Source organism: Varanus komodoensis, unplaced genomic scaffold, assembly GCF_004798865.1.
Source record: "Varanus komodoensis strain SLA01 unplaced genomic scaffold, ASM479886v1 scaffold3, whole genome shotgun sequence".
NCBI classification, from domain to species: Eukaryota; Metazoa; Chordata; class Lepidosauria; order Squamata; family Varanidae; genus Varanus; species Varanus komodoensis.
This window is the reverse complement of record NW_025335761.1, coordinates 59,973,690-59,986,054: the sequence shown is the minus strand read 5'-3', so window position 1 is coordinate 59,986,054 and position 12,365 is coordinate 59,973,690. Positions and strand designations below refer to the sequence as shown.

Here is a 12,365-nt window from a genome sequence, read left to right as displayed (position 1 = left end):
GGCTTCTATTCGCTGAAGCCTCAGGGCAGCTCACAAAAATAAATAAATAAACAATATAAAAACAATACAATTTGAGTCGACCTGGCCAAGAATAAAATAAATAAATAAATAATACTAACAATTAAAATAACATTTGAATAAAAAGGTCTTCGCCTGGCGCCATCATTATTTGTTTTTCGGCGCCAGGCAGACCTCTCTGGGGAGCGCATTCCATAGATGGGGCGCCACCGCAGAGAAAGCCCTCCTCCGAGGACCTACCCTCCTAATATCCTTCACGGAGGGTTCCCGGAGAAGGGCCTCTCCCGCTGATCTCAAGGGGCGGGAGGGCATATATGGACGCAAGCGTTCCTTTAGCTATCCAGGTCCCAAGCTGTTGAGGGCTTTATAGGTCGTAACCAACACCTTGAATTGGGCCCGGATTTCAGTGGGGAGCCAGTGAAGCTGACGGAGAACTGAAGTCATGTGAACATAATGCCCAGTCCCCGTCAGCCTGGCAGCTCTATTTTGCACCAATTGAAGTATCCGGACCGTCTTCAAGGGTAGCCCCACGTAGAGCGCATTACAGAAGTCAAGTTGGGAAGTCACCAACGCGTGTGTCACTGTCGCCAGGCAGTCGTTCTCCAGGTAGGGACTTTACATTGTGTACTTTACATTGCATCGTTTGGGCATAGTCCAGCAGGGACACCCACAGCCTTCCAAAATCAGGACTGGGCCATCCTGTGCAGCGTGGGTGGCCAGTGTGGCAAAGGGGCTCCTCCATGCTCCCCCCAGTTGGCAGAGCAGGTGGACGGCCAGTTCAGACCATCTGACCGCAGCCCTTCAGAGCATAAGGGCAGGAGGCTGAGCCAACTTTTCTTGGTGGCACCGGTTTCCCCCTCCCATCACCCAGAATGTGGCCTCAACGCCGTCTTTGAGGTCATTTGTACAACTTCAGAGAAGTAGCTGGCACTGTCCAGCTGTAGCGGGAGCAAGATCTGAGCATGGATCCCCTGAGGGGATGTTGGAGCTCTTTCCTGACTTTGGACCTGGGAACGGGAAGAATCCTGTGGCCTTCGAGAGCCTTGTAGGATTGTTCTGTTAGCTGAAAATATGTATCCAAGACATAAGTGTTATGAATTTTCTGTAAATCATGATACCACTGTAGGCTCGAGGCCAGAGGGCAGCTTGCAGGTTGATGCAGTGGAGAAGTAGGGAGAATATGCTATGCATCTGGCATTTTAGGTCTTTTCCTTGTATTTTGAATGGCTGCTCTGCTATCATCTGAACACCCTCAGCACCACCACCACCACCACCACCACCACCACCACCACCACCACACACACACACACACACACACACACACACACACACACACACACACCAGAGGTTAAATCAGGGAGCCAATAAAGTTTTCTGGTGGGTGAAAACTTTCTCTCACCCTGTCAAACGACTGGTGAATGAATCTTATCTTCCCGTGCGGCCCATATGACATCTGGACGGCAGATTGTGAGGAGGGAAACATCTGCACGCCAAACACTCACAGATGCGTTTTGTGCCGTCGATGGTTCGTCAGCATCACACACACGGTGGAAGCTGTCTGGATGAACGCAGGGCAGGAGGGTGGTTCCCTCCATCTTCCGCATTCCCGTCCAGAATGGCTTTGCTGGCTCTGGGCCACGGAGGGAGAGGAATTATACTCTGTCACATGGCGTGGCTGCCATTCTGGGGCTGACCAGTTACCCTGAATGTAAGATCTGGAGAACTTCATCAATCCTGTAACTGTGGCCACTGATATTCCATCTTTAACAACCTATTTTTAATTGATTTAGTATGCATATTAATAAAATAAGCATTTTGAAGGGACAGGACATAGTTTATTTTTAGAAGTTGTGTGGGGGTATATCTCAGCCAACATCAACGTAAACGAAACGTTGCTTGCTGTGAGAGTGTTCAGGAGCATTGTCTGGGTAGATAGTGATGCTGCTTTTGTCAACTCAAAGTTTTAGGGCTCAGTTTTAGGCATGGTTAGGTAAAAAAGTAATGGCAGAAAGTGAAGAGGAGCTAAAGAGCCTCTTGATGCGGTGAAGGAGGAGAGCGCAAAAGTTGGCTTGAAACTCAACATTAAGAAAACTAAGATCATGGCATCCGGTCCAATCACTTCCTGGCAAATAGATGGGGAAGAAATGGAGGTAGTGACAGATTTTATTTTCCTGGGCTCCAAGATCATGGCAGACGGGGACTGCAGCCAAGCAATTAAAAGACGCTTGCTCCTGGGGAGGAAAGCTATGGCAAATCTAGACAGCATACTAAGCATATGCAAGGCAATCAAACCGGTCAGTCCTAGAGGAGATCAACCCTGACTGCTCTTTAGAAGGCCAGATCCTGAAAATGAAACTCACCTCCTTTGGCCACCTAATGAGAAGAAAGGACTCCCTGGAGAAGAGCCTAATGCTGGGAACAATTGACAGCAAAAGAAGGAGGGGATGGCAGAGGATGAGGTGGCTAGAGGGAGTCACTGAAGCAGTGGGTGTGAGCTTAAGTGGACTCCGGGGGATGGTGGAGGACAGGTAGGCCTGGAGGAGTGTCGTCTTTGGGGTTGCGATGGGTCGGACACACCTTCTCAACTAACAACAACAAAGGCAAAAACGGGTCTGGCAAGTCCCAGCATTCCCCACGCTCTGCTTTGGCCCAGAGCAATCTGCAGTGGCAGGAGGGAACCAAACGGCTTCTCCATGGATAATTGCTGGTGTCGGTCACTGAATGCTTGTGTAGCGTTGGGCAGGGAGCCCAGCTTTACTTTTCCCAGCTTAAGGGCTCCTGTTTTTAACTGTCTTCAGCCAGCAAAGTGGTGTTGAATGACCCCTTCGGGCTCCTGGAGACCATAAGGCCACATGACTTTAACTGGGGTGAAAGGTCACTAAGTAGCTTGTTTGGACAGAGTTCAAAATGGAGGGCCACTTTGTTGTTTTGCCCTGATCAAAAAGCAGAATCGTTCTTTCTGCCTTTCTTTGCCAGAAATTTTGCTCTTCTCTTACTAGGAACAAGACCCATTGGATGTGGAGGGTGTTTGATTCTGTACTGAAATCAGCAAAACTCCTTTTTCCTGCTTTCTGTCCTTCATGTAGACATCTCAGCCATAGGCCCGATGGTGCTGAGTTTGCTAACATTTGTGCCCAGTTTCCTGCCGATTGCAATACCCAGCTGAGCTTGATGTTCAGAAAGAGACCCCCATTTCTACTGCCATCCAAATGCTGCTGTAAAAGGTGTACATGAAAAGACCAGGATCTCTGCCAGAAACCTCAGGAATCCAGTTCAGTGATGTGATGGTCATAAAGGAATTAAAGCAACACAGATGTGGGTTGAAATGAAAAGGGTGGCAGGAGGGCCTTTGATTGTGTGGTTTTGGGGTGACAGAACCCTAAGGAACAACAGTTGTTAAAAACAAAACAAAACAACCACCTTTGAATGGGACACAGTGAAAATGTGGAGGTTTAGACCACCATAATGTAAATGCCTTCAGTTTCAAGGCCTACAGCCCAATTAGAACCACTATCCAATTGCTGAGATCTTGATTGATTTTTTAAAAATGTAATACATTTGCCTTTAATAAAAATAGTTTTAAAGAATCTAGTCTAACCCTCATGCAGACCAGGAATTCTGCAGCCACTGATGGCTGGCCCAAGTGTGCTTAAATATCTTAAGCAAAAGTGAGCCCACTGCTTTTGCTCAGTGTATTGAACACCTCTTCTGATCAGAGTATCTTGTAATGCTCTGCCAAAACCTGCTTCCCTGCAATTTCCATCTATTAATTCTAGGTGCTGCCCTTCTGGAGTGAGTTGTTGTTGTTGGTTGCGAAGTCGTGTCTGACCTATTGCAACCCCATGGACAACATTCCTCCAGGCCTTCCTGTCCTCCATCATCTCCCAGAGTCCACTTAAGCTCACACCGACTGCTTCAGTGACTCCATCCAGCCACCTCATCCTCTGCCGCCCCCTTCTTTTGCCGTCTATTGTTCCCAGCATTAGGCTCTTCTCCAGGGATTCCTTCCTTCTCTTTAGGTGGCCAAAGTATTTGAGTTTCATCTTCAGGATCTGGCCTTCTAAAAAGCAGTCAGGGTTGATCTCCTCTAGGACTGACCGGTTTGATCGCCTTGCAGTCTAAGGGACTCGCAGGAGTCTCCTCCAGCACCGCAATTCAAAGGCCTCAATTCCTTGGCGCTCAGCCTTCCAAATTTCACAGCCATACATTGCAACTGGGAAAACCATCGCCTTGACTATATGCACTTTTGTCGGCAGGGTGATATCTCTGCTTTTTAGTGTGCTGTCTAGATTTGCCAGAGCTTCTGGAGTGAGTGAGGCTCATCAGTTCTAGCCTAGGCTTGACACTACTTCAGATATATGAGGATTACTTATTGCAGAAGCTGGCACCTTTTGGGGCTAGTGGGTGCACTGGCCATCCTCACAAGATGGGGGCACTCCAGGTGAAAACTGGCTTGCGGCTATCTGCCATCTTCATGTCCTAAAATATCTCTGCATCTCCAGGGTGGTCCTGAGGCATTCCTGAGAAAAGAAGATGGGAACAGCTAGGGTGCTCCCTCAAGTCTGAATGGTGATTTCATTCTTGCCTGTAAGACATTTTGTGGCCTAAAAAAAGAAAAAAAATAGGATGGATGGCTAGAAATTTGTCCAAAGGCTTGCTGGGCCCTTGGGTGACACTTTGCCTATCTCTGATTTACCATATCTTCCTATAACCATCTTTTCTCCACGATAAACATGGCCAGCTCTTTCATAACTTTTCTTCATCAGGCTTGGTTTCTAGACCATCTCACAGTCCTGGCCACCCTGTTCAGGACACCTTCTAGTTTACTGATACCCTTTTAAAAAAAAGTGGCACCCAGGACTGGACACCAAACTTGAGATGCAAGCTGACTGTCACAGAATAAAGTGGAAGTATAGCCAGAGTTAAATGCACACGGTGAATTGGGTCTAATCAGCAATGAGAGGCTGCCGAGAAGCCCGGGCACTTCTTCCCAGCCGACTGGCACCCTTAATGGCTCCACCAGCCTTTTGGCATTGCTCAACGACGTCCCACACAATTTGGACAACCCTCTCCCCACATGCAGCCTCCCAGAATCTGCACATGAGAGGGAAAAACCTATCCCTTCTCTCCACCACCAATCTTGTAATATTAAACTTGCATTCCTTCTTAGCCCATTAAGGGTTTTATCCTTTTATTTGGTTTCTTTGGGAAGGGAAAGCAAAGGCGTCCCTCTTCAAATGGCAAAGGGATTGGTTTTGGCATGTTTCTTAAAATATCCAGAAGAAACTCTTGTTTATTGGAAGGCATTTTGAATTACTCAAGATGTGTGAATTGTGAGCATTTCTTTCACCCAGCCAAGTTAGGCAGTTTAATATTTATATGGTGGAACAAGCAAACTCTGCAAATAATGCCAGCCATCTTGTACAAACTGGGCACCATACCCAAGTGTCTCCTCTGCCACAGTTGTTTCAGTCCTGTTTTGTCATGTGTTTTGTGGCAGGGAGTGTCAAAAAGGCACCCCAGATAGTTAAAATAGGAGCAAGGAATTCTCCCCGTTGCCTCTGCCTTTCTTGGGGGTTGGGTGCTCTGTTGCTTTTATCAAATGGCTGAACTGTTGGAGTGGTGAGCCAGGGTTGTGGTCCTGGCAGATGCCTGACCTCCTCACCCCATAGATCTAGACCCAGACCTTGCAAATTGTTCCTCAAGCTGCAATGCTTCGTTCATCAAATAACCACATGCTTAAAATGGTGTTCCCACGGTATCATTTTACTCAGGATGAGCCTTGTGGGATGTGTACCCCGCAACTTGAAACCCGTCGGCACCCCGTTCTAGAATTTTGTTCAGCTGCACCTCCCAAATGTTGTGATCTGGTTGGAAGTGGGGGGGGGGGGTGCCAGAATTCACAAATGTCTTTAAATGGGAGGGAACAAGCATGAGATCTTACAAAGAGCCAGTGTGGTGTAGTGGTTAAGAGCACAGGACTGGGGCTCGGATGACGTGAGTTCGAGTCCCCGCTCAGCCATGGAGCCAACTGGGTGACTTTGGGCCAGTCACAGACTCTCAGCCCAACCTGCCTCACAGGGTTGTTGTTGTGGGGATAAGATGGAGGAGGAGATGTAAGCTGCCTTGAGCCCTTAGTAGGAAAAAGGCAGGATATAAATCGGGGGGAAAAAAAATCAAATGTGGGGGGGGGATGCTTCTATATTGGCCCATCCCCATTTGTCACGGGCTTCACAGAATTGCCTTCTAGGAGGTCGAGTTGCTGACCAGAGGTCTAGAAGGACCATATCACATGCCCTTCCTGGAGTTCCTGCATGTGGAAGCTCTTGGGGCAGCTGGGAAGCAGCCATGGGGAAGAGACGCCCACACTGCCGTGATACTGTGCAAATCAGACCTCCCAGGGGCCACAAATAAACCTCTGCCAAAGAGAGAGGATGTCACAGAATCCAAGCAGATGCTGAGGGATCTGCTTTGCCTGAAGCAGGGACTCAGGCTCCTCCAGGTTGAGCAATGGAGTGCTGTGTTGGATGGGGATGGTGGGAGTTGCAGTCCAACACACAGGGAGAGCAGCAGATTAGGGAACGGTGTGGAGGGAGTGACCTTATTTGTAGAAACAAGGGCATGTTTCTCGCACAAGGATGGGTCCCCGTTCCAGTTTCTCCCCCAGACACTGCAGCATCGCTGACCTTGGTGGGAAACGGCGCTCGCCCTCCCTTCTGTCAGCTTAGCATCTCCGCAAAAATAGCCATGTTAGAAATAGTGCTCACGTCTGCCTATTCAGGTTATTAGGTGCAGGAAACCAGCTTTTGGAGCAGTGCAATTAATCATTTTTTAAGCCCCTCCTCTTTTTGACGACACCTTTCCAGCATCGGTGGGTCCAAGTCTGTTTATGACATCTCGTCTCTAGAAGCTAATCTATCTTCCGTGCCCTTTATGGAGACGGTGCGCCGTCGACAGTTGGAAGATGCAAGCATTTGGGCTCTTTTACTGGTGGTCTTGTGCTCTTTCCAGCCAAGTGCTGCAGCTGTTTTGGGTTTCTCGGGACGGCAGAGAAAAGGCTGTGGGTGGGTTGCAGGTTTATGCTTGAACTGCCAAGTTGAGAAGTGGAATGACTCAACCTTCCCAGGAGCAAGTTGGACCAAGATGGGAAGAATCAAAGCAAATCTCAGTGGCTCTGCTGTGGAGCTGTGAAAGCTGCTTCTCATTTGTGATATGGGGCACCGGGCAGGGGGGTGGGTGGGCTGAGGCAGTCCACTTGTGACAGGGTAGGACTTTGGGGGAGAGAAGAGCAATCCGCAGTCCAAGACCCACTTGGTTCCTTAAGGGTGTTAAGGAGAGAGCCTCTTTTTTCCAACATTCGCCTCACTCCAGGCGCTTTCTCCCAAACCAACACATTGTAGGCAAAGGGCCCTTCGACCCTTTCCTTCCCAGCACATGCCGGAAAAAGATCCTTTGCCAGAGTTCTTCCTTCTTCCTCTGCTGACATCCGCACGGTGCTCAAAGGACTCAGGAAGGGTAACCAGAGTTTAGATTGTATTTCAGTGGATTGCTGTAAACTGCCCAGAGTGCTTTGGCCATTAGGTGATATAGAAGCTAAGCAAGCCAGCGGAGTGCACAGTCAGGGGAGTGCTGGAGCAGGGCCGTGGCTTGCTCTTCCCCTTGAGGAGAAGCGGTTAAAGAGCCGTTGCCCGTGTCTCAGATCACAGGGGAGCAGCCCGAGGTGAGAGGCAAGAAGTCCGAGCTTTCAGCTTTCGCTCATTGCAGAATATGATCCCGGGGAGAAGCCACTCCCACCCTGCAAAATGCACAGAAATTCACTGGTGCTTTAGCGTCACTGAACAAGAGTAGCTGCACAATAGGGTCTGCTTGTCACAGCGGTGTCGATGGTTAGGAACTGCCCAAAGAGCTTTGGCTATGGGCAGTATGGAAATGAGATAAACAAGCAATATGGTTCCTTTCCCACAGTGAAGGTTTCACAGCAGATCTTTGTTGCAGAAAGCTACACAACACCAAAAGGGCCGTGGGGTGCTTTGCTGCTAAGCACTTCTGGGGAGAGGCCTTTGTTGGCAACCTTGCTTCTTCCAGGTGTTTTGGACTACAATTCCCTTCATCTCCATCTACCCAGACACAATGATCAAGTTCCGGGTCACCTCCAAGGGAGGCTTGGACGGTGGCAACAAGGAAGGGCCTTTTCAGTGGTAGCCCCCCAGTTATGGAATGAGCTCCCCACTGAGGGCCTCCTGGCACTACAATTTTTGGGCACCAGGTAAAGACTGTCCTACATTGCAGGGCATTCAATTAGTCTGCTAGGGCCTGCTAGTTTTTTAAACCGGTTTTAAGAATTTCTAATAGTTATTATATTTTTAATGTTTTAAATTTTGTACTGTAAATGTGTATGATGCTTTAATACGGTGCATTTTGTATTGTATTTTAATGTATTGTTGTGAACCGCACAGAGAGCTTTGTGAAGCAGGCAGGATGCACCCTTGGCTGGTTGGGATGGAATGTTTTCCCCTCTGCCTGGGAGAGGGAATGAAATGCTCTCAGGTTCAGCACCAGCCTGATTTCTCCAGCGATTCCCTCTCCTCTTGTCCTGCCTGCTGTCTTGGGTGTCGGCCTCTTTTTCAGCTGGCCACCAGAAGAAACACAATAGTTCTGTGATTTTGTAAGTGTACATCAAGAAACAGAGGGCAACCCAGGAAGGACAGCACACCCATGTTTTCTGCACCTCTGAATGCTGGATTGCGTTCAAGCTTTTCAGAAAAGAAAAGGAGCTTCAAATGCAAAATTGAAGGCTGTGCACACCTACAGGCTAGAGCTGTATTTTCGTTGGTTGTACTTTGTACCTAACTAATCACCTGCCTGCATTTATAGAGCTCAGAGCAGCTCCCAACCGTTCAGAACCCAAAACATCCAAGAGAAATCAGATGGACAACAAAAGTAAGAACCAGTTGTAATAGGTACAACCGTTCTTAAAAACCAGAGGGCCACTCGTAAAGTAATCTTCAGCCTTGCAGTTCAGGAGTGTGCTGGAACATTTTTTAAATCATAGCAAGGTGACGAAAGGCAGTGAGGAGGAGATGAAGGCCCTCTCCTGTCTCCCAGCCGGCCATGGCTCCACCCACGGTGGCCCCTCTGCAGCCCATCTTATGGAGGTCCCTGTGGATCCAGGGCCCAGTCTTCCCCAGCTCCTCCCTCAAGATATTTTGGACTCCAGCTTGCATTGGCCCCAGGCTGCAGGGCGAAAGGCCAGGAATTCTGGGAGCTGTAGTCCAAAACATCTGAAGGACACCTGCTTACGGAAGGCTAATTTAGAGATCTGTGACTTGTGCCTGGAAACGGAGAGATAAAATGTTCTCACGAGCATCCTTCCTGTTGTGTCTTGAGCCAAATGAAGCTTCCAGAGAGCCTTCAGAGGCAGCTCCAATAATATGCCGAGCTAGCTGCAATAGCCTAGTGTGGAAGTAGTGAAGGGCCGTCAGTCTTCCTAAACTGGGGACAGTTGCTGCAAGATCTTCAGCACTGTCCTGCCTAACCCTGTCCCGCCGTTGCCGTCTGATTCCCCATGCACAGGGTTAAAGCCAGGAATACTCCCAAGCAGCAACCCCAAGGGGAGCGCTGGCCCTTCCAAGACAGGCTGAACCCCTAGCCCAGGATGACTCTGTCTCTTTAGCAGGAACATCTTTGTCTGCATTAGACTTCAATTTCTTTTACTAATTAATGCTGCTTGCTTACTGCACTCCCATACTGGCCAACAGCTGAAGCCCACGAGCTGCCTCACTTCAGAGAGCGAAGCCCCCAGGCAGGGCTGTTGCCACTTCCCAGCACTGAACCCGAACCTGCGCTTGCAAATCTATGCCAGGTCAGTCTGAGGTCAGACCACATATCCTGGCTGGTTTTATAGTATCTGACATAGTCTTTAGGAGCAGACTCGTACCAGTGTAGATACACATGCATTTAGTTACTTAACATCTTTGTTTTGGATCATTTCCCCTTTTGCTCGTGTTTGCACAAACATGTGCACCGAGTACTCAGAGAAGTCACATTTCATACTTCGACATGCCAAACATTCACACACTGCCTGAGTGGTATCTACTCCCTTCTTTGCTGGCTCCTCTTCCAGCTCCAACACATGGTTCTCCCTGGGGCTTGTTTGTGTCTTGACATTTTTAACAAACACTTGAGTGGGTGGAATGCTTATAAACACAGGCAATCGCGAAGAAAGGCTCATTTTGATTAAGTAAAGCCAGAGCTGCTACAGCCTATACTAGAACAATAGATTTTATTATAACTGCTTAGGGATTTTATTATATTCAGTGGTATATAATTATTAGCAACAAATATTAAATAGCAATGGCAATTTCAAAAATGACAGCTTGCATTCAACTTGACCCCGCAACATTTTGATTTTTGGAGTAAATTGGCAGTCGGCAAAACCTTTTTTTTCTCCCAGGCTGCTTGTACTTTGATAGCTCATTTAGAGATAAGAAGGCCTATAAAAACCTGAAAAAATGAGGAAAAACATGTTTTTCCAAAAATTCAATTTAAAAAACCTGAAAAATGGCTTACAAAATACTGTTTAAAATCATTATAAAATGTTTAGGACAAGGTCTTTATATTGCTGACATGTACTCCCTCAAAATGATTTCTAAGTGCGCAATGCAAAAATGTTTATGTCAAACTGGAAATGTATACCATTCAGGAAACATTGACATCCTTGGGGAAAAGGGTTTTTCTCTGAAGCTTCCAGGGGTGTTTTTCTTCCATTGCCTTATTCAAAGCATCAGTCTAATGCAGTTTTCCCCTACCTGTGTCCTCCAGGTATTTTGGACTTTAGCTCCCCTCGAGGCTGCCAGCGTGGACAATGGTCAGGAAAGCTGAGAGCTATGACCTTCCCCATGTCACAACCCACGGGGGAGGCTGATCTAATGCATCTTTCATTGACAGACATATAGAGATGCCCCAAATCCCCACTCAGTTTCCTAACCGGTGTCCAGGCTGGACCAGGTGATACCCTAATTCTTCCTTTGCACCTTTTTAACTTGAGGAACAGGAGAGCTAATTAGGGTGTTGTCTCCAAAGTTTCCATTTCCGGGGTTTTGAGTTTTGGTCAGTGTCTATGGAAATGAGCTCAGCGGTGGGAACTAGCAAAGTTGGATTTTCTTCCAGTCCCCGTCCTGGAATATGAAATGTTTCTCTACTCAGACAATGCCTCTCTTTGTTTTAGGTATCTAAACCACGTCCGAGCTGCCTCCCTGCAGGATCTTGCTGGTGGCTACACTTCCTCCCTGGCTTGTCATCGAGCCCTTCAAGATGCCTTCAGCGGGTTGTTTTGGCATCCCGGTTAGCTTGGGAGTAACTGACACTGGAGCGGAGTGAGTGGAGCAAAACCTCAGGTGAAAATTGCTGCCGTCTGCACAAGAGCTAAGCTGCCGTAATCTCTCTTTCTCTTAAAAAGGAAAAATTGTGAAGCCAGCTGTGCATATGTATTAAAATTCACTGTACAGAAACTTTCTTTAAACATGGTGGCCGTGTGTGTTCTTTGTGTGTTGAGTAAGGGTGGGACCAAGGAACGCTGTACGTCGCTTTGCAGAACGGCTAATGGAAGATGTGAATAATCAGTTTGTTTTGTGTGCTTGAGGTTTCAGAAACAAACTTGTAAAAAGTTTTAAAATAAATCCAGATTTTTTATTATTAAATTCTGTGGTTTCTATCCCCACTTAGGGTTTTATTTGCACAAGCACTGAAATGCTATTTTGATTAAAATTTTTATAGTGTCACTCTGCAGTAAGCACAAAGCCATTTCTTCTCATAAAACCAGATTCTCTTAATGCAAACAAATGGGTTTTCCTTCCTTCGAGCATGAGACAAAAACTGGAGACGTGCTGACTTCTCTCCTAATCTATCCCACCTTGTTTGTGTCCTTGATGATGAATGTTAGAACCGTGCTCTCGTGAAACACACCAGCTCGGAAATAAACAGTTGCAGGCCGGGATCCAAAGCCCTGCGATCAGTTAGAGCTCCGAGTATGAGAAATCATGTCCAGCCATTCCTCCACATAAAGTCGGACAACGGTTTTCCCCTCTCCAGGCCCCAGGCTGGAAGGACTGGCTGGGGACGTTTGATGCACCTGCAGCAGACAGCCCAGGACTGTACCTGCACAGGCAGGCACATGTCATGCCTGGAGTTTGCACAACGCACAGCTTGTGCAAGGGGCCCCCTGGCTGCACCAGTTGGGGGAAAAGACTCAAAATGTCTACGACCATCTTCTTTCAGCCTGTCCTCCTCCATCTAACAGGTGGATGTTCTGGTATTCTATGTAATAATAATATCCCATTACTGTTTGA

At 47.7% G+C, this 12,365-nt stretch overlaps 1 protein-coding gene across 2 annotated transcripts in view; it reads left to right on the top strand.

Moving 5' to 3' along the window:
• MNAT1 (MNAT1 component of CDK activating kinase) overlaps positions 1–11,717 on the top strand; it is a 154,227-nt gene extending 142,510 nt beyond the window's left edge. For both annotated transcript variants that reach the window (XM_044436430.1, XM_044436429.1), the window contains one exon: positions 11,246–11,717. In XM_044436430.1, the coding sequence (XP_044292365.1) occupies positions 11,246–11,377 (132 nt within the window). In that variant the 3' untranslated portion in view covers positions 11,378–11,717. The remainder of the gene's footprint in view (positions 1–11,245) is intronic.
• Positions 11,718–12,365: the final 648 nt, after the last annotated feature.